We start from the raw sequence: 25,196 nt of genomic DNA on the forward strand, positions 1-25,196 counted from the left end.
GCTTTAAACTACGTTTACACTTTACTACTGATCAGTCTGGTCGTCTATTAAGTACTTTAATGAAATTGATTTTAAGTTATTCGTGAGAACAATGAAAGCCTACTTATTGCTTGTCAATACTTTGAACTGTCAAAACAAAATTTATTGGAATCGGAGAGAGGATTGAGAGGCGTTAACCGAGAGAGTATTCCAAAAAAAACCTCTGTTAGACAAAATGGTAAGTATTATTCACAATTTATTAATTGTTTCAGGTTGATATAATTACTATTAACTTGATACTTGTTTGTATTGTCCATAGATTCGCTTCATTTTAATTCAAAACCGTGCGGGTAAGACGCGTCTTGCGAAGTGGTACATGAATTTCGACGATGATGAAAAGCAGAAGCTTATTGAAGAAGTACACGCCGTAGTCACAGTCAGGGACGCGAAGCACACCAACTTTGTTGAGGTAAGCATTTCTCTTCCTCCTGAAAAAAACCGCGGAACGGTAGTAAAGTCTTACACGTCATTTCTTGAACAGGTAGTTTATAATATGCCTTTTTATAATAGCACAAAGAGTGATTTCAGCTAATTCCCAAACTGCTTTACGATGTTTTTATTATATTCAAATGTATTTTCATCAGTAGGATGAATGACGCATAAAGGATTGAGCAATGTGTTGCAGTTCCGAAACTTCAAGATAGTGTACCGGCGGTACGCGGGGCTGTACTTCTGCATCTGCGTGGACGTAAACGACAACAACCTGTGCTACCTGGAGGCCATCCACAACTTTGTGGAGGTCCTCAACGAGTACTTCCACAATGTCTGCGAGCTGGACCTTGTCTTTAACTTTTACAAGGTAAATACTCTATTTCTTAATATGTAATCATTTGCACATGCAGGATTTTAGTTCGAACTAATGTTTATGACTAACAATTGTAGATGACTAACTATTTATAAAGCTGACTTTAATTTGGCCTACAAATGGAGTTGTTATATTTTGCTGTATTGTTGTTATCTGTATGTTAGTTTTAAGGTTGAAATATTTGTTATTTTACATTATCCATTATATAACAGTACCATTTTTCACACACACAAGCCTCCCCTCTTCCACAGACTAGCTCAATGCAGATTGAAGATGTAAAATAATTTTTATTTTGGTTTTTCTTTTATAAAGCAAATCACAAACATTTCATATACCTTAAAAACATTAATCATCCTGTTTTTTATTATTAAACTTATCTATAATTGCAGGTGTACACAGTAGTTGATGAGATGTTCCTGGCGGGTGAGATCCGGGAAACCTCACAAACCAAGGTCCTCAAGCAGCTGCTCATGCTCAATTCCCTCGAATAACTGTCTACATCTCCCACGCAAGTGCAGCCTCCAGACATTCAGGTAGTAGCCAAACTTGAAACCTAAATAGGCAACAGTCTCAAGATTGGACAGTAAACCCAAAGAATGTAGAGTTTTATCAGTGAAACATGAACAAGAATTTTCCATTATGTTTTAGAAATAAACGAATGTACTTGAACTTTGTCCAACATTGAAACTCTGTTATTAAAATCCAGATACTAAAATAACAATTTTACTGCACAAACTTAAGAAACCAATCTTGCATTTCAGTCCAAAATTGGGAAAAAAAAGGGATGGTTAGAGTTAATTGAACTATCATTTTAGTATGTAGAATTTAAAAACAGAGATTGGAACTTTACATACCTGTTTAGCCATTCACTGTTTGTAATAAAGGTGCGGAGGTAGCTAACATTGATACTGCAATAATTTGTATACTACATGGCACAAGTCTCGCAGCCCCAGAAGGGAACAGTATTACTTTTGTAGTAAATACTTGTTAATGTTACGAAGTAATTTCTTATTATCACTATTAATCATTTATTTTCTAAATCTTCTTTGTTTAATGGAAGAAACAGAATTATTCAGACAGTTAGCATTCCCTTCTTTACCACCAGCAGTAGGTACATCGTACATTTACTATAAGTTGGGTCTTATTGTGTATAAATAAATGAAATATATGATCTGTAATATTACACTAGGTGTATATTAGAAAATTAGCTTGTGTTGAAGTGTATAAGTATGAGTATTTAAATAGATTTATTTATTTATTTTTAATACTCATTCCATTTCTTAAGGTTTTGTATGAAATATATGTAGGGCTCTGTAGTAGCTTATAGTAATGAATTGGTGAGGATTTAAAACTTGGCAATAATTTAAAAAACACTTTTTTTCATAGTAACGGTTGATAAGTTTATTATGAAAAAGAAAGTTAAAATAACTATATCTGAGCATATATGAAGACATTATGGAATAAATATCTTAGCACTGTGTTAAGTAACACATTTCACTATAAAGTGTATTTGTATATAAAAGATTGTATTAATAAGTGTTGTATGTTTCCCTAGAGAAATATCATGATTATGAAAGAGTAAAATTAAATCACATTTATGACAGAACGAATTTTATTTCTCAATATTCTTATTTACATTAGTGCACTTTAGTTTATAATGAATATAACGTGATTTGCACTTAATTAGATATACTTGAAAATAATCGGACACACAGACGGACATGACGAATCTATAAGGGTTCCGTTTTTTGCCATTTGGCTACGGAACCCTAAAAATCTATATATTATGGTAGATAATTTTCTGAAATCTATGCTGCATCATATTTGTCTTAATGTTCGTGTTGTATCTTCTTTGTTTAGTCTAAAACTTACTATTAGCAAACAAAAGAGACTCAAAGTAATAAGTATATGTAAGGTCCGACCGAGATCTCGGTCTCGGCATTCTCGGCCAAAAATCGAGCCGAGATCTCGGTCTCGGCTCTCGGCCAAAATAGAGAGAGACCAAGACTAGGCAATAAGTTATCATTGGTGAATTAGAATTTTCCGCGCACGAGCGCCGGGCCGGGGTCTAAGCCACCTGTTAGTTGCATCGCCCGGTTGGTGTGACGTTTTTCGTGATTTTGATTGGTTTCGTACCCACGTTTTAAGCCAATTACTTATCAAATACTAAATGTCGGGATCGGGATTCATTTGGGTCTTTTCGTTTTGTGGTTGTTGTTATTGATGAATAAATGAGTGTATATTGTTATCGGGATGTAACTTAGATTAACTTGTCGTGAGTGGAAGATGACACTGGCCATTTTGATACTAAATATATTTGTGTTAACGGGAAAAAGCAAAGCAGTAGATAAGTAAAAAACGACACCTGTGGCGGAGATTTTGGGTTACAATATAGAACTCTTTTTTTATGTGTTATTGTACCTCTTTTTGTGCACATCCGTACTGAAAAAAACCGGCCGAGTGCGTGTCGGACCAAGCATAATTGAAGGTTCCGTACCTTCACACAATACAAAAAAGCCGTACAAGCAAAAGAGCGTATGTTAGTGGCACCTTCGTGGTTTTAATAAGATCAGTTTTTTTATAACTTTTAAATGGGTTAACCGACCATATTCAAAATAATTTTCCTGCGCTGGTGGCCTAGCGGTAAGAGCGTGCGACTTGCAATCCGGAGGTCGCGGGTTCAAACCCCGGCACGTACCAATGAGTTTTTCGGAACTTATGTAAGAAATATCATTTGATATTTACCAGTCGCTTTTCGGTGAAGGAAAACATCGTGAGGAAACCGGACTAATCCAAAAAAGGCCTAGTTTACCCTCTGGGTTGGAAGGGCAGATGGCAGTCGCTTTCGTAAAAATTAGTGCCTACGCCAAATCTTGGGATTAGTTGTCAAGCGGACCCCAGGCTCCCATGAGCCGTGGCAAAATGCCGGGACAACGCGAGGAAGAAGAAGATTCAAAATAATTTTCCTGAAAAAATATTTGCTTATTAAGCTTTATGATTGAGATATTTTTAAATGGTTTTGCTCTCCCGGTTTAAAAGTTAGAGGGGAACACACTTTTTTTTTTTGGAGTAATTATTTCCTAAAGTACTTGTAAAAAACGTTTTTAGCAACCTTTATGTATTTTAAAGACCTATCTAATGATGAGCCTCATCTTTGTTTAAACTTTCAGTTACGTTTACTATATGCAGTATGTAATAACCTGTCACAGTATTTTACAGTGGCAACACTAAGAGAGTACTGTCACTGAAAGGTCATGTAAAGAACGCGTAATATATCCCCGAATAAACCGTAATTAATTAATTATAATAGAGTATATATTTGAAAATATATTTTATATATTTTTTTCTTAACTATGAAGCGACTTACATAATACATCTACACGTACGTTCCAAATTTGGTTATAAAATATATCGTATAGTTTTTGAATAAAATGGCTGTTACATACGCACAGACGACAGACACAAGGACATGACGAAACTATAAGGGTTCCATTTTGGCTACGGAACCCTAAAAATACTATTTATAGCGCTACGAATTGATTATGATAACTTTTTTCAGATAAATCGTCGAATTTCGATTAAAAAAACATTTTTAGTGCAAAATTCGTCTTTTTTTCTATTTTATAAATTCTCGGTCTCGGTCTCTGCCGAGAATCCCATTGAATCTCGGTCTCGGTCTCGGTCGAGACAAAAAAAGCGTTCTCGGTCGGACCTTAAGTATATGGTACAATATGCAGATATCGTATATTTATGCCCTTCGCCGACATAAGCGGGTGCACGGAGCGGGTTAGCGAAAAATAGTATGAGCAACGCTAACTGGTACTAATTATTATAACTACATATAATAGTTCATACTTATTTCATTGCAATAACGTTTTCGAACGGTAAGTTAACCGTGCATCTTTAGTGATCCTTCTCCTGATGGTAGCAAATAGGTTCTCTGAAGTGTACATAGGTATCGGCCCCAGAGTTAAGGTCACGCACACAACAATGTCATGTAACGGCAGCGGAATTTTGAAATTAGTATTTTTATATCAATATTGAAAGTAAACGAAAAAAATCTTCAAAGATTATCAAATTTAGTTTAAAATATCGTTGACTTGAATCACATTCCATTCACTCATTAGTTCTGCATAATCTTTTTTGAAAGGGTATTAGTATTATGTAGGTGTGTGTAATCATAATTATTCACCTCAACTATCCTTTCAACACCTTTAGGGCGGTTCAGGCTAGCGTTTAATACGCTCCTATAACCTCGTTTTTGGACACCAAATGTAGCGAAATATAGCGCGAGTGTAAGCACTTAACGCCAAAACGAACGACTGTGTACACGCGCAGAAAAAATGCTAGTCTGAAACCGCCGATACGCGAAATGCAGCGCGCGGGTAAGCTCGTGTCGAAACGAGGTATACTCGCTAAACAACGCTCTGAACGTAGAAACTCTTAGGTACAGTCCATGTAGCCTTGTGCTAGTTGTGCTGTGCGAGGAGCTCATCGCCACTCCCAGCCGTGCCTGACCGGCGGGAAGACCCACTTATCTGGGTGACCGATGTGGGACACATTCTTGCCCAAGTCAAACTCGCTCCATCTGCAAAGTGAAGATATATTTTATTGCACGAATAAATATTTACAACTAGTGGTTATGTGACCTTGCCAGTCGGTCTTGGTATAGCTGAAGACTGAATAAATGTACGGTTCCGCCATTTAGTCAATCATCCCAAACTGAGTCAAAAAACCGTACAATATCCAACCAAACTTCACGAGAATCGGTTGAGCAACCTGTAGAGGGGAACAACCGGGCAGACATACAGTACAGAGGTGTTTGCTCTGCCAAAAATGTACAAAAGGCGCCTTAAATGCCGTTAAAGTAGGCCCCTGGTACAGTACTACGTACAGGTTAATTCACAAGAGCTGGCACGAATGGAACGAATGAGTCAATGAAAATATCTATGTGTGTATCACATTAACCGATAAAATGGCGGCTCTGACTGCATACCTATGCCTAAATACATGTGTCACTCATACAATGAAAGTTTCATTCGCGCCAGCTTTCGTGAAACGACCTGTACTACACTCACTTGAACGGCGGGATGCCGCGCGCTTCGTTATACGGCGGGCTGGACACGGCGACGAACTCGTACGAGGGGCGCAGCCGCGCGCTCGTCACCTTGGCGTCGATGGCGCCGTGGCAGCGGTGGCCTAACGCTTGGAATGGGTATGTGCCTGTCAACATTGCAATTAGAGAATTAAGGCTTCGTCGTGTTCTGTTTTTAAGATACCTAGGTATATTTAGAATCAATGTTTTCTCCTATCTGCAGCTATCTCTCTCTCTCCTATCCGGTATTCTGCTACAGAGATTTTACATGGAAGTGTCGTTGGTGTTGACTTCTGATAACGTATACGTGATCTATAGGTGTTGAGGTGGTGAGGTTACACACACATCTACACAGAGTACTAATCGCAAAAACAATATTGAACGAATGAGTGAATGTGACTTAAGCGCACGATATTACCAGGGCTCGAACAAATCATGCGGATGATGCAAAAGTGAAGTAATTTTGTACACAGGTGATGTTTGTATTTAAACCACCGTGTAACATGTCGCACTAACTAACAAAATAATCGTAAATAATTCCATGGAATTTAGGTGACAGGGTGATGTCTTGAATAAAATAATCTCACGAAACTTGTTACTGTAAGCATAGAGGTATACCCAAACTTAGAGTGCTCACTCCATGGGCGTTTCTCACTGCGTTTCAACCGCTGACAGTCCCCTGCCCACATTTATGTTGAAGTTCTAGAAGATCGGTGGGTCAGTTTTGTTTATTTTATAAGAAAGGTACTATAGTTTACCATAACCAAAAATGGTATACCAATCTTGGGGAACTTCAACATAAACAGGAACTGTAAACTGTCAGCGGTTGAAACGCTCTCAGAAACACCCATGAAAAATAAAAATACTATTTGAAATCAGTGAGTGGCTTGATGTCATCGGCATGATTTGTTCGAGCCCTGGATATTACCTAAACTAAAAATTAAAAATAACCTTGAATAAACGTTTTAGTTCATTGTGCAGTTGGCGTTCAACTTGCTATCGGTACGAAAAAATTACACTAGTAATTTTATAAGTTTTTATTTAACTTGCAATGTAACTATGTATGTTTATACTTAGGGTCAAATCTTGCAAGTTCAATTAGTCCCACTTCCTGGTTTCCGATGAAGCTGAAAATTTGCATACATAATATGTAACTCAGGTGACTATCCAATATTATAGTAGTACCACCGAGCTGATCTGATGATGGAGGCAGGAGGTGGCCAATTGGCCATCGGAACTCTGTGATAAAACAACGCAATCTAATTGTGTTTGGGGTTTTTAGAATTGTCTGAATGATTATATTAGTTGCTTGTGGAAATAAAAGTATAGTCAGCGATAAAAGCTTGTACTGAAAATGAAATTTTTGTCAAAAACTTATTTTTATTGTGTTCGTGACTTTAACTCTCCTGGCGATACCTATAACTGGTCTACCTTCTACTTTCAAAAGTAGGTAGATGTGATTATTAGGAGTAAAGTAGGTAGAGTCGGATGACGCGGGTATAGTTGGCTATTTAGTTTAGTTCTACTTTAGAACTGCTACTGCTAACCATTGGCAGGGTTTAGGTCGTTCCTAGCCGCGACGGCGTTGCACGCGCTGTACGGCGGGCTGCACTGCGGGCAGCGCGCGAGGGGGTCGTGCTTGTAGTCGTTGTTGCGCATCGCGTGGAACATGTCGCGCATGTTGTGGATACCAGCCTGTGACAGAGCGGGGAGGTTTATGACCTTGTTGTACCTCTGTGTAAAATATGTACGGAGTCATCCTGAATGGGACACCGTTATGTCAAGTTCAAGCAATTTCGAAGCAAGACCGCAGACTCTTGAGGAAAGTGACATCAGGCCTATGTTGTCGAGACTAGTCTATGAAGGGTGAAATTAAAAGGAGTGAAATGTCTCATGGTAGAACTGTTGCAAGTGTCCAGCTGTCAGCTATAAATAATAGTTCCAAATCTCTCCAGAATAGCGCTAGCGTAGCTAAGAATAAAACCTATGCTTTATTGACGGAGTGAAGTGCGCTGTCTATGATTTGATTTTTTTGTTCAAGTATTCTAGGTATTGTAGCGCCACCGATTTCAGGTTTTTTGATGACACTTTTTGGTACATGGAGATTCCATACTTTATTCCTTAACTCGGGGCTCTGCTAGTAGGGAAGATGTTGTTACCTGCAGTCTTTTAAGCATCTTCGCTCTCGGGTGTGACTCCTGTCCGAACCAGTCGCCGTACGTCTGTATGCGCTCGAACCCGCCGCCAAGCTCGAAGATCCGCCGGAAGTGCGCCATGTTGTAAGACGCGAAGTAAGAGGTCTTCACCAGCCTTTGCGTTCTGCAGAAGATATGGTTTCAAAAGAATCTGACATGACAAAATCATGCGGCGTCTAATGTATATGCGAAGTACGTCGTTGCCTAAAGCGAGGTTTTAACTAGCAAGAACTTGCATGCGATTTTCATTACATTGCGATATCTGATCAAATTATTGAATGCAGTTTACCTTACCTAGTAGTCGGCAATGTAACGTAAATCGCTTGCAAGTTCTTGCTAGTCTAAGCCTCGCTTTAGAGTATTGGGGTGACCCAACCGGGGCACCTACTTTAAACATCTAAAACATTTTCATGTTTGACTAATTGTAAGTTATATTCACACAAAAGCTTAAGTCCTCAAAGTCTTATCCCGTCGTAATACATATCTGTACATTGGCCTTTTAGAAAGGAAGTAATTGGGATGCAGGGATTTCATGTCAACAGACTTTTAGAAGCACACTCATTCTTATTTTTTAGTGACCGAACCACAGAAGTCTATGGGATTTCGTCAGTTCCAGGGCAATAACTGACAGGAAGTTACAGACAATCAGGTTGCGTTTTTTTTCGGAAGCAAAAAAAATCTCCTCTGGTCCTCCCCGTTTCCCTCGCTCATTGGAGCGACGTACAGATGTAAAAACCGCCTTCGCGTGTACCACGTCCCAATATCACTTGATATCTTACAAGTCGGCCGCTTCGATGGCCCCGGGCAGCTGCTCCACCACCCACAGCAGGCCGGGACTGACACGCCCCGGGCACCCCCTCTCCGACGGCTTGAACTTGTTGTAATCCACTATGTACCTGTTACACCAATAAAGCTTGTTCATATGTCCCTTATCAATCAGACTTGACCACGCCTGCGAAAACGTCTTAGATATGTAAAAGTTTTTCGAAGTGTGGAATTTGAACTAGTAGCGGCCTAGGTTGAGGGCAATTAGAGATAAAACTCGAAAAATAAAAATAAAACAATTATTATGTCAGAGCTTCATTCGAATTGTTCTCATCACTGATGTTAGGTGATGATAGCTAGGGACACATCATATCCCGAAGACAGAGAGGTAGTACCTGTCAGTGAAACAAACAATACAGAGAAGGTACCACTGGTTGTTGTAGGTGCCGCTGTTGCGTTGGCTGAAGATTTTCACCCACTCGCGTCCGTCACGCGCCAAGCGGTTAGCCACCATCGAACGCACGAACTCCAGGATCTAAATTCAGTCATTACATCAGAAAACTGATAGATGAGAGATGTCCGAGTGCTCAGCTCGCTCACTGTCATATACAAAAGATCAGCTAATTATATCTACTGGAAGAAAAAAATCGTGGGCTACATTTTGCATTCGTGAATGAGGTAGACGGAAAGAAGATTGACCTTGCAAACCGTCTTGATGAGGGAGAAAGGCGCGCCCGATGGTCGTCTCCGCCGTCACCAGCCGTCTCCGCCGGCACCAGCCCCGACGAGATAATGTAGAAGTCGTCTAAGGACTTCAACAGTCATGGGTCACACGGCGGAAGGCAGACCGACCTTCCCAAGCGGCTGGATGAGGTCGAAGAGCGCGCGCCGGCTGTTCCCGATGGTCGTCTCCGCCGGCACCAGCCCCGAAGAGATGATGTAGAAGTCATCTAAGGACTGACAAGAACTAGTTAAATTTTACGAAATGACTCTACAACGTCTGTTAGGTACAGCAAATATGCGAATCAACGTTCCCCCCTTCTATATTAAGAGGAACTTAAACTACATTAAAGAAGAGAACGCCAACAATACAACTCGTGTCAGTAAAACTGCAAAATACATCCGAGCGAACCTACGTTGGTTTTCAGTGGTTTATAAAGTTGAGTCACAAAAATGTCCTAACTAAAGCGTTACTGACTGTAGAAGAGAAGTAGTCTTTAAAAAAATCGTGCCCCCTAGTTTGACCGCTGAAATAAATGCCGCTGTACCTACTGCGCCATATATCTGATAACTGAATTGTCAAACTTCAACTTTTACCAACCAGAATTACCGCATACTGTACAGAGCTATATTAGCGATCATCTACAAAATAGATTATCTCACAAGACAAGGCATTTATTGCAATCATATTAGGTAAGTATAAGTACACAAAATTACATAATATGTATCCTGCAAGGGCGCAGCAGTCTTATAACTAAATAACAAACTAGGTAGTACAAAGATTTACAGACTAATATTTGAGATCACAGGCAGTACTTAAGAGCTAAGTTACCTACTCTTAGCATAGGTATTAATTTAACGTTCCATTATCAAAAAACTCCTGCAGCGTATAGAAAGATTTGTCTTTTAGATGTATATTAAGTGCTTTATTGAATAATTTTGGATTTTCTATTTCTTTTATTGACTGCGGAAGTTTATTAAAGATTTTTATGCACATCATTGACGACCGGTTTGGCCTAGTGGGTAGTGACCCTGCCTACGAAGCTGATGGTCCCGGGTTCAAATCCTGGTAAGGGCATTTATTCGTGTGATGAGCATGGATATTTGTTCCTGAGTCATGGGTGTTTTCTATGTATTTAAGTATTTATAAATATTTATATTATATATTTATATTATATATATCGTTGTCTAAGTACCCTCAACACAAGCCTTATGGAGCTTACTGTGGGACTTAGTCAATTTGTGTAATAATGTCCTATAATATTATTATTATTATTATATTATATTATTAAATCATGTGTGGTCCGGAGTGAAATATTTTTAAGGTAGAAGTGGGCAAGGAAAGGTAGTTACGGTGGCAAGGCCCGGATAGGAGGAGAAAGACATCTTGTAGCCGGGGATCCGTTCCGTGCTGCATCTCGAGACTCGGTAGTTGAGCACGTACATCTTCTGTATCCGAAGCATTGAATTGTAACTGAAGCAAGACTTAAAGGATGAGAAAACATTTCGTTCGTAACTTAATTAAGCCAGATTATAGTATTTGGTTTGGTTTGTTATAATTACGCATTTTACTTTGCAATGTACACCCAGCCGCAGCGTATAAAGGAAATTATTCATAATGTGCTCATCCAATTTTACAGTCCCGTAAGGGGGTTTATCAAGTGCTGCATAGGATATGAGATAATGCCTTAGGTATATATCTGCGTTAACGAAAATTTTCGAGTGGTAATTTTGTAATTTTCGAGGCAATTCATAACGTGTTCCAGTGTGAAGTGTAGATTGGACAGCTCGGGCAGCAGGTTGACGAGCCCCGTGCAGCGGTCGAAGCCACGGGGTCGGGGTCGAGGGCCCGTCTCGAGTGGTTGGAGGAGGATTTCTCACGTGATCCAGGTGGTCTGCGACGTGTAGAGATTGGACGGGTCGGGCAGCAGCTTGACGAGGCCCGTGCAGCGCTCGACGTCACGAGATCGGGGTCGAGGGCCTATCTGGAGTGGTTACTGGAGGAGGATATCTCACGAGTTCCAGATGGTCTAGCTGTGACGTGTAGAGATTGGACAGGTCCGGCAGCAGCTTGACGAGGCCCGTGCAGCGCTCGAAGTCACGAGATCGGGGTCGAGCGCCTATCTCGAGTGGTTACTGGAGGAGGATATCTCACGAGTTCCAGGTGGTCTGTGACGTGTAGAGATTGGACAGGTCCGGCAGCAGCTTGACGAGGCCCGTGCAGCGGTCGAGGCGCGCCGTGGGGTCGGGGTCGATGTCCCGCTTCGAGTGGTTGGAGCGGAGGATCATGGAGAATGCCAGGTCGTCCAGGTCGCCCACCATGTTCATCCAACTAAACACAAGAATACATAATAAAAAAACAATATAAATATACATATGGCAAACAGGAATACTAAGATAGGATAGAATAGTGCTATGCAAAATATTGTAGATGGAAAGGGTCTAGCAGGCTAAGGAAGGAGAAGTGCCCCCTGTGACGAATATCGGATTTTTATAATGTCATTCGTTGGCTATCTTATAATATAGAAACACTTGAACTTTCAGCCCCCTATCTTGAACCGTCGCCGAAATAATGTTCAAAACGTCATTTATGGACACTTTTTTCAAAGTCGTTTTTCTCCTGAACTATATAAGTTAGAGCAATCAAACCAAATCATAGCTACAAAGAATGAGTAGGAGTATAACTCAGATAAATAAAAATATTTAATTCCAACGTTCTAAACGTTTTAATTATGTGTCGCGGTTTCAAATCCTGCCGGAGGCGTAAATTTTGCCTTTAGTATTAAATTTGTACCATGACCAACCGCTTACTAAGACCTAATTTACTGTACGAAGTTTGGTTTTTATATAAAATTCGTTGTAACAAAATCGGATAAGATGACTTCGCATATAGTGACAAATCGCTTACCAAATGACCTCTAATTTATCCTATTTTAGTGCACATTCACTGGTTTTCGTGGCCGTCCCCACGGCTCCCTGCGAGGACGTATGATATTGGTGCGTGCGTGGGTGTAACTTGTTTTAGTTTTGATCCTCAACAACAAATTGAAAATCAGCACAAGGTGAATAAAAGTCATCTCTCGCATGAATTTGAGAGTAATTTGGAAAACTTAACATAATAAGAAATTGATCAACTATGGTCTATATATTAGTATGATGTATTGGTCACTTTCACTTCCCTTCGATGTCATTACATATACGCGGAATCTACTGTACGTGTTATATGCGATCTTACAAGATGTCCCGAAAGGTGAGGAGCTTGTCCGGGTCCGTTGTAGCGTTCCTGTACCCCCACGCGAGCCCCTCCAGCTGGTGGTAGAACAGCCACACCTGTCGACGACGAGTGCTACTTTACTGAAAGAATTTGTCAATCTCATGAGAATATTAGATAGAGTATGGAATAGGAATTCTTAGTCCAATTTCAAGTCATCGTGACGTTTACAGTAAATAATTGAGGGCGTGCCGCGAAAATCGATAATCGAAATTTCGTTATCTGCTCCTCTACCGTAATATGGTCCTATTTTGCTCCAATATTTGCTCCACTATAAATATTCAGACGAATTGACATTAAACAAAACATCTTATCTAACATGTATTTTGACTAACGTAGCAATTAAAAATATGTATTCGTAAGGAGTTAGTTCATAGTAAGTAATAATGCAACGTTGCTGTTTTTGTAGCTATAAATTACATGTTTATTGAATAAAACTTAAGTCTTTAATCAGCATTCACTTGTTTAATTGCTCCTCCAACTTCTTGCACCACATGGCGATCCTGCCAGGAGTGGAACCTGGTATCTTCTGTTTGAAGCTATGAACATTCGTTAAATCATAAATCCCTATTGACAATGTAACATAGGATCAATTCTATATTTTTAAGTACATAAAATGTCAGATGAGCAAATTGAATGATAAATTTTATAGTATATAACAATTATTAGTTATAGTTATACAATGTAATCAGTAATCATTTATTGCTTTCATAGGTAAGTGCATTAGATGTTACATTTGGATATCGCACAGCTATGAAGTATGAACCCTGCAAATTTAAAATTATTCATTTAACTAACTAATAATAATAATACTTAAAATGTAGGTATGTATAATTCGTTTTGCAAGGTAACATTGGGGTTATTAATAAATATTTGCATTTGTATTCGTTTATATAAGTATATAAATAATAACATAGAAATATTATATTTGAATATAAAACACGTTAAGTCATTTTACTGAATTGGAACATAGTTACCCCGTGGGGAGCAAAGGACCATTTTACGGGATCTTGCATATTCGAGCGAATTCTCAAGAGCTCTATCTACATCGAGGCATATTCAAGACTGTTGATAAAACCGGTAACATCTTGTGACCGTATTCATTGCTTATTGCATTTACATAATAATTACAATAAACACGTAAGTAGCTAGTAGTAGCTACTTACGATCACCTCGGAGCATTCTATGCCCTCCAATTTGATCGGTTCTTGTTACCTGGTGTGTACCTGATACCAGTAGGTTTCGTTCTGATGCCTTACTGCCTCCGTGAGCACGTAGTCCTGGTTGGCGTCCACGAAATCGTCCACCATTTGGCACACGTCTTCCTTGCCAATGCAAAATCTGCGAAAAATAAGTATTTCATTCTTATAGATTCTGCTCGCTACTTTGTCTGTTCGTCTTCAGTTTTAACGTCGGTGATATGGCGTCTGATTGACGGCTCCGAAAAGGTTATTGAGACTCTCGGAGACTTGTTCTTAATTTATGACTCACACAGTCCCAGGCTATATTGTGTAGCGGGCTCTTATACGTGCCTTTCACACCAGAAAAGGGTCCTTAAGCTTCATGTGCAAAAGGACCTCGAACAGGAAGGGCAAACCAACGCAGCGGGGGCGCAATGTCATCGACACACGAAAACGATGTCCAGGATAGAGCGAAGTGGAAATAGAGACAAAATAGGCAAGCGGGCCAGGCCGCGTAGCCAACGTTACAATCGTTAACGCTCCGTCTCTCTCACTTCTCTATTAGTGCGACTGTGATAGTTGCGTAATGGGTTTCGTTCGCCACGGAGCGTGAACGATCGGCACTTCGGCTACGCGGGCGGTCACAGTACCTACGGAACAAACTCTAGGAGGATGATGATGAGTGGGCGCAACATACCCTTGCAGTACGTTGCACCAGTGCATCCAGATGAGGTCCCGCGAGAGATAGCCCTCCAGGTACCCGGCCGCGTGCGCCTGCTGCGAGTCTGCGAACTCGGCCTGTGTGCTCACTTCTAGGTACGCCCAGCTGAAAGCCGCGGGAGTAACATCAGGGGCAGATGTCCCCACGGGACTTTAGAATACATGTATGGTCACGTCTGAAAATATCGATGCGAAAAAAGTGCCAAAAATATGTATACACCTATTTATTGTCCAGATATTTATTTATTTAAACTTTATTGCACAAAATATATAAAACAATGTACAAATTGCGGACTGAATGCCAAATGGCATTCTCTACCAGTCAAGCATAGGGCCAAACAGAGATACCTAGATCTTGGTGCAGAGTAAAAAAAATTTTGAATGGATAAAAAAAGCAAACTATACTTATAAACTACATAAATAATTAATAACAATAAACTACCACATAAATATTTATAGAATACATAGTATAAATATAATAATAATGGATATTATTCGAGCTCTTGCTTTTAGCAAATGCTTACGTAACATCCGCTTGGAAGAAAACTTATTCATATTTTTGGCACATTTTTCGTATCGATATTTTCAGACGTGACTATACCTATATAATTAGAACCCAAATAAATTAGCATTTCTTTTGTTTCATTGCTTTATCTAACAAACGAAATTCACCCCAATGTACTATACAATATGGTTCAAATTAAAAAAGGGAACATTTTGCACGGCCTTACGAGGTTATTGCGGCTTTATTTCTATGTACAATAAAGTATATACATACATACATTATAGTTTAGAGGCCTTTTCACCGTGACCGCACTTCATTTCATCAAGGTAGAGAAGCTTCTAATATACAGAACATACTTGTAATCTGGATTCCCCCGGTCCCGGACCCTTACATCATACTTTTTAACCGACTTCAAAAAAGGAGGAGGTCCTCAATTCGACTGTTTTTTTTGTATGTATGTTACTCGTGAACCGATTTTCAAATTTTTTTTTATACGAACGGGTATAACTCCGAGATGGTCCCGTTGGCACCAAGTCGGGGTCTGATGATGGGATCTTGGAGAAATCGAGGGAATTCTTCAAATGTTATAGGTACATGCAATATGGCGCTTTTGGTAATTTTTGAAGTCGGTTTTATTTTTTGTTAAAAAGTTTTATTATGGAGCCCTAACATCCTCGTAAGGACCATACTTAGGTCACGAGTAGGTAGATAAATTCACAATAAACGACTTGTTACCGCCGCCCGCCTAGCTTTTAACTGTTTTTCACTTCCCTACTTACTTGTATGTCGTTTTCAGACAACAGATCTAATGTGCAACTAGGATATTAATAAAAGCCATACCCATTTTGAAAGATCTCGTTTTTGTAGGAAGCTCTCGCCACGTGGTCATCCGGGATGTCGAACATGTTCTCCGTCTGCTTCATCACCATCCTCTCAGCCCCTCGCAGTGTTATGAACCCATACCTACCCCCCACCAAATTCACAAACACCAACACTAAATATAACAGCAAATAAATACTCATCTTCTTAAACCTTCCGAAGTGTACATTTTACCTAATTAAAAAATAAAAATCAAACTAGTAAGTATTTATGAAAATTAATTGATATAATTTAGAAATCTGGTAAACAAGCTTTTTAAAGTTGACGTCTTTCAATAGACTTCAATGTGACTTCTTGTCAGTGCTGCCATCCCAAATAGGTACTTTTTATGGCATTGGGTCGTATTAGATGCAAATTAGATGTATTCACACTTTGATTCACACTGTCAACAGTTTCTTTACTCTTGAACTCAAGTTTACTTTGCTCTTTGTAAGATAGACACCTGGTAAAAAAAAACATAATGCACCATTGCACTCGTGACTCGATCAAGATGTGCTCTCCTAGATGTGGTTTACTAACGTCTATAATGGGATTGGATATGAATCTTGCCTACCTACTTTCACGAATCGCTCCGTGCATGACTTTGGCGCCACCCTGATTTCCCACGAAAGAATTTGTTTTTTCCCTACTACCAACATAACCAATAGAAGATTCAATCGATCAGTATACTGCTGTGTCCAGAGCCGGAATTCCATCTAGGGGCCCGTTCAACCTGTCCATTGCCACAACCCAGTTTTGACATGGAGAAGCCTCCTTCTCCTCGTGTCATACAAAGTGCCTAGGGTCTAGAACAAGTCTAGAACATTACGGCCCAAAGAATATGGAATTTCCTAGATTCAGACGGGCATTAGTAATGAACTTTAAAGGGCCGCTAGGTCGACGTGGCACTTAAAAAGGCTCACACCACGCAATAATAATAATAAAAGTGCTTAAGGGCCCTAGGTTTTTAAATCCGGGCCTGGCTGTGTACGACTTTTTAGTAGGTATGAAGAGCGTCGCAGACGCCTACTATATAAAAGCGCGGTCGAGTTCCGCAAACAGCAGGGAACTGACGAGTCAATGTCTATTTTGTTTAATTCTTGCTGCCTTCTCGGCCTAGTAAAGTGTATCTTTAATTAAAACAACACAACAGGTTTTATGAATAGAGTTTATTAAGTAGGAGCAAGGACGGGCACGGGGCGTCAGGTGACGGCGAGCTTGAGGCCGCACTCGGCGCACTTGCAGCCCACCTCGCGCAGCAGGTAGGGCGCGCGCTCGTGCGGCGGCGCGCCCAGCCACGCGCGCACGTTCAGCGCCACGGCGGCCACGCCCTGCCGCTCCAGCACGTCCAGCACCAGCCGGAACGTGCCGCGCAGCCGGTTGCTGTTCATTGAGAAGCAGCCCTGGTTGAAGTTTAGGATGCACACCCTGGAATAATTGAGGAAACTTGGAAAGTGCATTGATACTGTTACAAGTCGCTAAAAGGTCATATTTAGACCTATCGTTAAAATTGATTTTTGACGACATCGATTTATTTAAATGACGCCCAATCGGGCAAATTCGTCATCTCTTTGACCAATAAATGGCGTTTACAATCAGTATGCTACATCTTTAAAAATATTCGGTGAGCGTCAATATGTATACAAAAACGTTTTGTACCTTCTGTGTACATCAGTGTACTTTTAATATAAACCAGTGTACCTCTCCCTAAAACAAGATATTTAACAGAAAAGGCCATTCTGACGTCAGGATGACGTGGACCTATGAAATCTTGCAATATACCGCACTAAAAGTATGCACTATGCTGACCTAATATTGTACCTTCAATAGAAATCTGGTCCAGTCGCCAACCTGACAAAACTAAACCAAAACCAAAACTAAATCTGTACTATGAATATTGTACATTAATTAATTTATTTGTTTGACATTTATTAGTGATCTCATGTGTAATATAAGAATTGCTTCATTGCTAATAATAATATAATATTATGTTATGAGTTATGACTATGAATAATAAGATATTATATGCTGTGCCCTTGCAGGGTCCATGTGAGACATTGTATATCATGTATAACATCTATACTGTACCATGGTTGCAATAAAGAATGATTATGATTATGACAATTGACCTACAAAATCAGTCAAATATAAGTTTGTAAAATGTAAACGACGGTACTCACGGTAAACTCCCGTCGGGCAAGTTGAGTTGCTCGATGGGCACCTTGTGGCCGTCGGTTACCGGCAGCGACACGGGGTAGCCGTTTTGCAAACACATCAGTACATCTACAATGGGAAAGACATTCGCCTGGAGTGTGGAATTAATAGGAGTGAAATCTCTTATGGTAGAACTGTTGCAAAAGTCCAGCTGTCAGCTATAAATAATAGTTCCAAATCTCTCCAGAGTAGCGCTAGAGTAGCTAAGAACCTAGGCGTTATTGACGGAGTGAATTGCGCTGTCAAGTATTCTAGGCATTGTAGCGCCACCTATTTAAGGTTTTTGATGACACTTTTTGGTACATGGTGATTCCATTCCTTACTTTCACCTTCCATACATTCGCCTTTAACCCGTTATCCGGGCTTTCAGTTCAAAATTGACAGCCGAATGTCAACCTTAGCATGGTATTCCACCTGTCGAATGTGCATTGCGTCTCACTCTCTCATTAAGCAAAATATGAGATGCAAATACTCATTGGACCAAGAAATTGGACAGGTGGAATACAATCCATTCTTATTAAATTAGAACAGAAAAGGCGCTGATAAAAAAATATGACTACCACCAGCTAAGGGCTTGTGCACAAATCACGCGAGGTTTTTTCGGCTACTTTTTGAGCCCCCTTCCCCCTTTGGTGATATTTGATGAGGTTTTTGGCTACCCCTCCCATCCCCCACATAACCTCGCGTGTATTTTCTTGTTTTTTTTTCATTTGACGTAATCTTAAGATATATAGTAGTATTGTATTTAGTAAATCTTGTTTCTCTTTTTTCGTGACCTTAAACCGGGTTGCTAAGGTTAAAATTTAATTGACACGTATGTGGTCTACTGGTTGGTGGCACTGCTGGTGTGGTGGTTGGATTACTATGCCTGGAAAAGTGTTAATGATCTGTTGCTATCTTACGGTCCAAAGAGAATGGGCCAGGAGTCAGGTTGCGTACCTGCCACGATCCCGCTGGGCAGCAGCACGTTCCTGGCCACAACGTCCGACGCGCCGACAGCTTGCGCCAGGTTTTTCTGCAGCTGTTCCGTGAGGGCATGTGTCGGGTACAGACTCTTCGCCTTCTCTAGAATGTACTCGGGCACCTGGTACTCCTGTGGACGTATAACTTTCTTATTATTCCTTGTATCAGTAGACACTCGATAAAGTAAAGGATAATCTCGATTATGAAACCGGACTATTTTTGATCATTTTGCTGACATATTTTAGGTATGGGCAAGTTGAACCGCCAACTGCAAGATGGACCAAAAGTTTCTTAAAAGTTTATTATTTTATTTTGTTCAGCTTAATGTCGTGCGCTTAAGTCACATTCACTCGTTCATTCATTCATTACTGTTTTTGCGATACTCTGTGTGGCTCTGTGTGTAATCATTCGACTCACCTCTCCCGGCGACACCTGTAACTATAACTCTGTATCTTGAGGTATTTAAATAAAAGTAAAAAAACTACCCTGCAATGGCTCCTTAAGCCAGTTAAGGGTAGATGAAAACATTAAATGATCAATAAATTACGGTTAAAGTCAGGTCGTTCAGTGACAGATCCAGGCGGTTTTGTATTTGGTTGGTTAACCAATAAATGTTATAACTACCCGAAAAATTACAAATTGTTAACTTTTATTTGAATACCTAAAGATACAGAGTACCTATATATCTCGCTAAGTTTATTATTACCTCGCTGTGGAATGTGTGTACCGCTTCGTGCAGAGTCAGCAGCTGGAGGTAGTCCAGGGTGCTGTCGGGCCGGCTCAGGAACTCGTCCAGGAACTCTTGCGAGAACACGCGCTTCAGTAGCCGGTCCTCGTAGTGCCCCAGCGACGCCAGTTCTAAGCATACCTTCACAAAAATACCACACAAGTAATGCATAGCAACTTAGAGAAACGTAAACCAGACGCCATCCAAAAAATATTTACACTTATTTAAAGAATATTTTCCACTAATAGGTATAAAGTAGGTTCTTGAGCGAAGCCCGACGTTCGGATCGCACGCTCTTATATAATGGGCACGTATGAAAATATAGGGCTTACAAAGCGCGAAGGAAAACGGGAACCATGTTTGTATGGTGAAGAGGTCGACCATTATTCTCTTAATTCATAGAATAATGATACTTGAGAAACAAATCAGGATGTACTCGTAGACATTATTTGATTGTTATTCACGACATATAATTATATTCATGAACTCAACTCACTTATTGGTTTATATGTCTTAAGAATGAAAAAATTAAAATTTAAACAAGAAGGACAATAGTAGACTTGATCGGCCGTGGGGTTGTTACTGGACAGGCAGTTGATGAACCCGAACAGGATGTTGTTGATAATGTCGTACCTTGACCCACGGCAGCGCGGCGTGCTTAGCATCCAGTATGGGGTTATTCAAGATTTGCCTCCTGATCTCTTCCCACTGCGTCTCGTCGGCCGTGGGGTTGTTGCTGGACAGGAAGTTGATGACCCCGAACAGGATGTTGTTGATAATGTCGTACCTTGACCCACGGCAGCGCGGCGTGCTTAGCATCCAGTATGGGGTTATTCGAGATTTGCCTCCTGATCTCTTCCCACTGCGTCTCGTCGGCCGTGGGGTTGATGCTGGACAGGAAGTTGATGACCCCGAAAATGATGTTGTTGATAATGTCATACCTTGACACACGGCAGCGCGGCGTGCTTAGCATCCAGTATGGGGTTATTCGAGATTTGCCTCCTGATCTCCTCCCACTGCGTCTCGTCGGGCGTGTGGTTGTTGTTGGACAGGCAGTTGATGAACCCGAACAGGATGTTGTTGATAATGTCGTACCTTGACCCACGGCAGCGCAGCGTGCTTAGCATCGAGTATGGGGTTGTTCGAGATCTGCCTTCTGATCTCTTCCCACTGCGTCTCGTCGGGCGTGTGGTTGTTGTTGGACAGGCAGTTGATGAACCCGAACAGGATGTTGGTGCGCGCGTTCTCGAGGGTGGTGGGCTTCGACACGACTTGCTGGCAGAGATACTCCACCAGGCCTAGGTGGCTGTGCGCCTAAAATGGCAGATAAAGAAATAAGTTAGTAGTCCTTGCGTATATAGGTCTCGAAATTTGAAGAGAGAGGAATGAAATGAATGATGAACGAATGAAATCACCGAAACACAGGTAAAATGTTATGGAAAGAAGTTTTTAATAAAATTATACTGACAGTTAAGTACACGACTGATGTTGTGTGTGTCTCTTGAACACGCAATACCTATAACATCAATCTCCTTTAAGTAATTAGAGTTACGTGAAAATTGTCTACGACTAACTTACAAGCCTCGATAGCACTCTGGCTATAAGCAGCCCCTTCTCGAACTGCACGTTATTGTCCAGCACGTAGTTGGCTATGGCATCCATTAGGTGTTCGTGGTAATATTCGGGATGTTTCTCTAGTATCCGGCCCTTGAGGCGCGCCGCCGTGCGGAGCACCTCGTCGTAGGATAGTCGGTTTAGGGTCTGACTTAGGATGTCGAAGCAGATGTGGAGAAGCTGAAATGGATACAATAGATTTTACGAATCTTGCAAACAGTTAACAGTTAATTCTGAACCTTATTGCAACGAGATAAGGTTTCCCGAGGTGTTACTGCTACTGCTAATAACCCTTTAGGATGAAATCCAAGTTTCCTAATGTTCAGTTCAGTTTTAACTCTGTCAGCCTAGCGGGCAATATTATTTCATGGCACCCTTAATTTTTTGGTCACTTAGTGATAAAGTAAATGGCGCTGAACCGAGCCATAGGTCTTTACAGTGCCATAAACTTGTTAATGTATAAAAATATATACGTACCTGAACTCTGGTCGGGAAAAATTCTTCAGTGCAGTTCACATCGCAGAGGGACCATATAATCGACTTCGCCGCCTGCGCGTCTATGCTCTGGTCATGTAGCAATAGCCCCGTCACCACGTTGTTTATACACCGATCCGGCAACTCATGCGCACAGCAGTAGTACAACATATCCCGGAGCAGCGGCAAATCTTCATTGTCCATCTCCAGAGGAAGGTGTACTTGGAAAGCTAAAGGAAGCGCCAGCTTCAGCGCGTCAACTAAATGATTCTTAGTGTCATATTGATTAAGTATGAAGTCTAAAAACATGATCTGTCGCAGGTTTAAATTGTTTATGTTGCACCTTATGAGCTGCAGCATGGTTTGGACAATGAGCGAATCTACGGGTACTTTGAGGTAGGAAAGGACTTTAGTGGCTTCTATTGCCTCGTTCAGTTCGAGGGCGCGCGCGTGTTTTTTGAAATTCTGGCAGAGGATACTGAAGCCTGGGTCTTTTATTAACTCTTCCGGTTCCTTCTCAAACCTGAGGGGGAGGGAAAATATTATGTTTTTAGTTTAGACTTTAACTGTTCCTCTATGATGGCCACTGATGTTACTAGGTTTGAAATTAGGTCAAAATATAACCTAAGTAAATGACATCGTGACTCATTTTACTTTTTCGTGGAATGATACAATTGTGGTGATATGACCTGAACGTTATCTGCAAAGACAATGGCACTTTGTCAAGATATTGACTGCCTGGCCAGGCATGTGTATGAGGAATAGGCGGTGTAGCGCTTGCGAGGCCTACAGCCTACAGCCTTTGTAGGGACTCACTTGCCGGCGCGGTGCAGCAGGAACAAGCAGCGCAGCGCCTGCAGCATGTGCTGCGCGGTGGCGGAGGGCGAGGCCTGCACGGCCGCGAGCACGGCGCCCGCGGTCACCGCCGCCTGCAGCCGCGTCGTCAGCTGGTCATTGCTCGTTATTGACGACTTTGTTATGTCTGAGACTATACAACAAATATTGCTTGAAAGTAACCTGGTGAACCAAACTAACAAACATATGCATCATCAAACAAATCTAATATTGTTTTCAGGACTTTGTTAATTTTTCAAGTACTGGAGTTTAGTTAGAGCTATAAATACAAGTCACAAGAAAATTCTAACTAAGGGTAGAAGAAGAAGGAAACCTTTTTCAACACAAGGACTAAGTAGACTAACAAAAAAACTGCTTGAGTAAAAAAAAAAATCTGACAACAGTTTCAAGACTCTTTTTTCTCTTATGGTTTCAGATAGATATTTCAAGACAATAAATAAGGAGAAAAGATTGGTACAAACAGGATGAAATGACAGTAGTTATATAGACCAGCAGCAACACCTGTGTGAGGAACTTAGCGGTGTTGAGAGGTGTATGCGTCTTATGCATGTTTCTAATGACTCCTCTCTGGACGGCCAATGAAGGCAAGCCAGAGTTGACATTCCTGTGTGTCCACTTCAACCGACAAAGACACGCTGGAGATGCGAGACCCTGACCCTATTCTGCTCAGCTCGCCAAAAGCTGCCCTGCGGTTTTATTTATTTTTTATTATTTTACCTCAACCATTTGTCAAACCAGTAATGGAATGCCAGCTGGCATCAACAAAGCTTCATGATATATACACCTCCCTTACTCACTTTCCAAGTAATCCCAGGAAGAACATGGATGTAAAAATTTGTATTAATAAGAGTTTTAATAGTCTTTTTGGACTTTTTGCATTTTTATAAGTATTGGGTTAGAAAGAAAACTCACTGCTGGATGATAGTGTCCTGGAGTGTACGGAGGTGAGGCTGAGCTGGTTGCTCTTCACAACATTGCGCCATGCATGCTTCAGTAAGGTCAGGGACATTGTTTCTGAAACATACATATACTGTAAGTTGATGCTACATATATATGATGGTGTATAAACATGAAATGGTCAGAGACATTTTAAATTATTTTTTATAATTCTATTTATGTTGGTACAGCCAGCATCAAATGGGTAGTGACAGTCAAATTCATTGTACCAAATATATTGTACCACAGTTATTACACCTTTGTTGCATACAAATAAGAATGTGTCCTAAGAGGACCCCGTGTCATTAAATAGTGTGAATATTGGTAATGGTATATTCATACTATCTGTAATTAATAAAAATTATGAATGGACTAACATTTTTAAAAGCAAGTTTTCTTAAATAAAGTTCTATTTTTAAGTGTAGCCAAAATAAGCAGAGTACTTAACATTCTAAAAATTGCGAGTTCTGAAATTGCTTAAGATATTTCTTTTTAGGTAGAGCCAGAAGCCATTTAGCAGCACTGGGCCTGTAGACAAGCTATTATAAGTCCTCGCATCCCATTGCGCTTTTGAAACCATTTTTAATAGATCCGCTTTCCACTTCACTTCTAGGTTTTAACCTCAACAATGATTTGACCTCAATGTCTATGTTGATATTAGGGGAAGGTCAATAGCATCGAAGTGTTATGTATGGACTATGGAAGAATAATTGTTTGAATATTGAATAATACTTTTACTTACCTTTTAAACAACGCCACTTAAAATTTATATTACCCTATTCTTAAGCCAATACTTTATTTCTTAATACAATGAGAACAGCTAACTACGACAATAATTTATTATACGTAATAATAGTTTTGGAATTATTTTAATGTAAAGTGATCTAATGAATTTTAGTCATTTTGCTTCGTTCATAATCATAAATTTGAATCCCCAAGAATATGCCGAGAATGTCAGCTGTTTTTGACAGATCAGTATAGCAGTGGAAGAAGAAAAGTGAGCAGTAAAATAAAGATTTCACACAGTTTCCTCTGTTTTATATTTTTAGTACTACACTTGCTGATTAATTTAATAATAATAATATTTAGAGAAATAGAATAAAGAGTTTCTGTAGGACTTTTTAATTTTCAATATTTTATTAATAAAATAGGTATGAAGTATGAGTAAACTGGAATGGTATGAATATACGAGAGATGTAATTTTCTGCTATAAACTAACTGTAATAAGAAACATGTGATAAAATGGTGATAAAGTATCA

General features: G+C 40.2%; 3 protein-coding genes across 3 annotated transcripts; 1 reads left to right on the top strand and 2 right to left on the bottom strand.

Moving 5' to 3' along the window:
* The first annotated feature begins 76 nt into the window (after nt 1-76).
* On the top strand, nt 77-2,450 carry LOC133528339 (AP-2 complex subunit sigma). The gene is made up of 4 exons (XM_061865696.1): nt 77-217; nt 299-448; nt 665-838; nt 1,234-2,450. Exons 1-4 carry the CDS (start codon nt 215-217, stop codon nt 1,333-1,335), a joined length of 429 nt encoding a protein of 142 aa, XP_061721680.1. The 5' UTR covers nt 77-214; the 3' UTR covers nt 1,336-2,450.
* Nucleotides 2,451-4,149: 1,699 nt separating this feature from the next.
* Nucleotides 4,150-16,602, bottom strand: LOC133528340 (putative phospholipase B-like 2). The gene is made up of 13 exons (XM_061865697.1): nt 16,137-16,602; nt 14,769-14,897; nt 14,117-14,231; nt 12,855-12,949; nt 11,775-11,951; nt 10,973-11,093; nt 9,752-9,856; nt 9,328-9,434; nt 8,914-9,030; nt 8,099-8,258; nt 7,487-7,634; nt 5,923-6,067; nt 4,150-5,432 (listed from the first exon to the last, which is right to left on the bottom strand). The coding sequence occupies exons 1-13, from the start codon at nt 16,316-16,318 to the stop codon at nt 5,336-5,338; spliced, it is 1,698 nt and encodes a 565-aa protein (XP_061721681.1). The 5' UTR covers nt 16,319-16,602; the 3' UTR covers nt 4,150-5,335.
* A 702-nt stretch (nt 16,603-17,304) lies between these two features.
* Nucleotides 17,305-25,057, bottom strand: LOC133528337 (uncharacterized). The gene is made up of 10 exons (XM_061865694.1): nt 24,680-25,057; nt 23,914-24,015; nt 22,963-23,134; nt 22,150-22,669; nt 21,637-21,852; nt 21,154-21,372; nt 20,038-20,199; nt 19,308-19,461; nt 18,335-18,437; nt 17,305-17,582 (listed from the first exon to the last, which is right to left on the bottom strand). The coding sequence occupies exons 2-10, from the start codon at nt 24,008-24,010 to the stop codon at nt 17,357-17,359; spliced, it is 1,869 nt and encodes a 622-aa protein (XP_061721678.1). The 5' UTR covers nt 24,011-24,015; nt 24,680-25,057; the 3' UTR covers nt 17,305-17,356.
* Between the last annotated feature and the right edge of the window lie 139 nt (nt 25,058-25,196).

The sequence above is a fragment of the Cydia pomonella genome, chromosome 19 (assembly GCF_033807575.1).
Source record: "Cydia pomonella isolate Wapato2018A chromosome 19, ilCydPomo1, whole genome shotgun sequence".
In the NCBI taxonomy this organism is placed as follows: domain Eukaryota; kingdom Metazoa; phylum Arthropoda; class Insecta; order Lepidoptera; family Tortricidae; genus Cydia; species Cydia pomonella.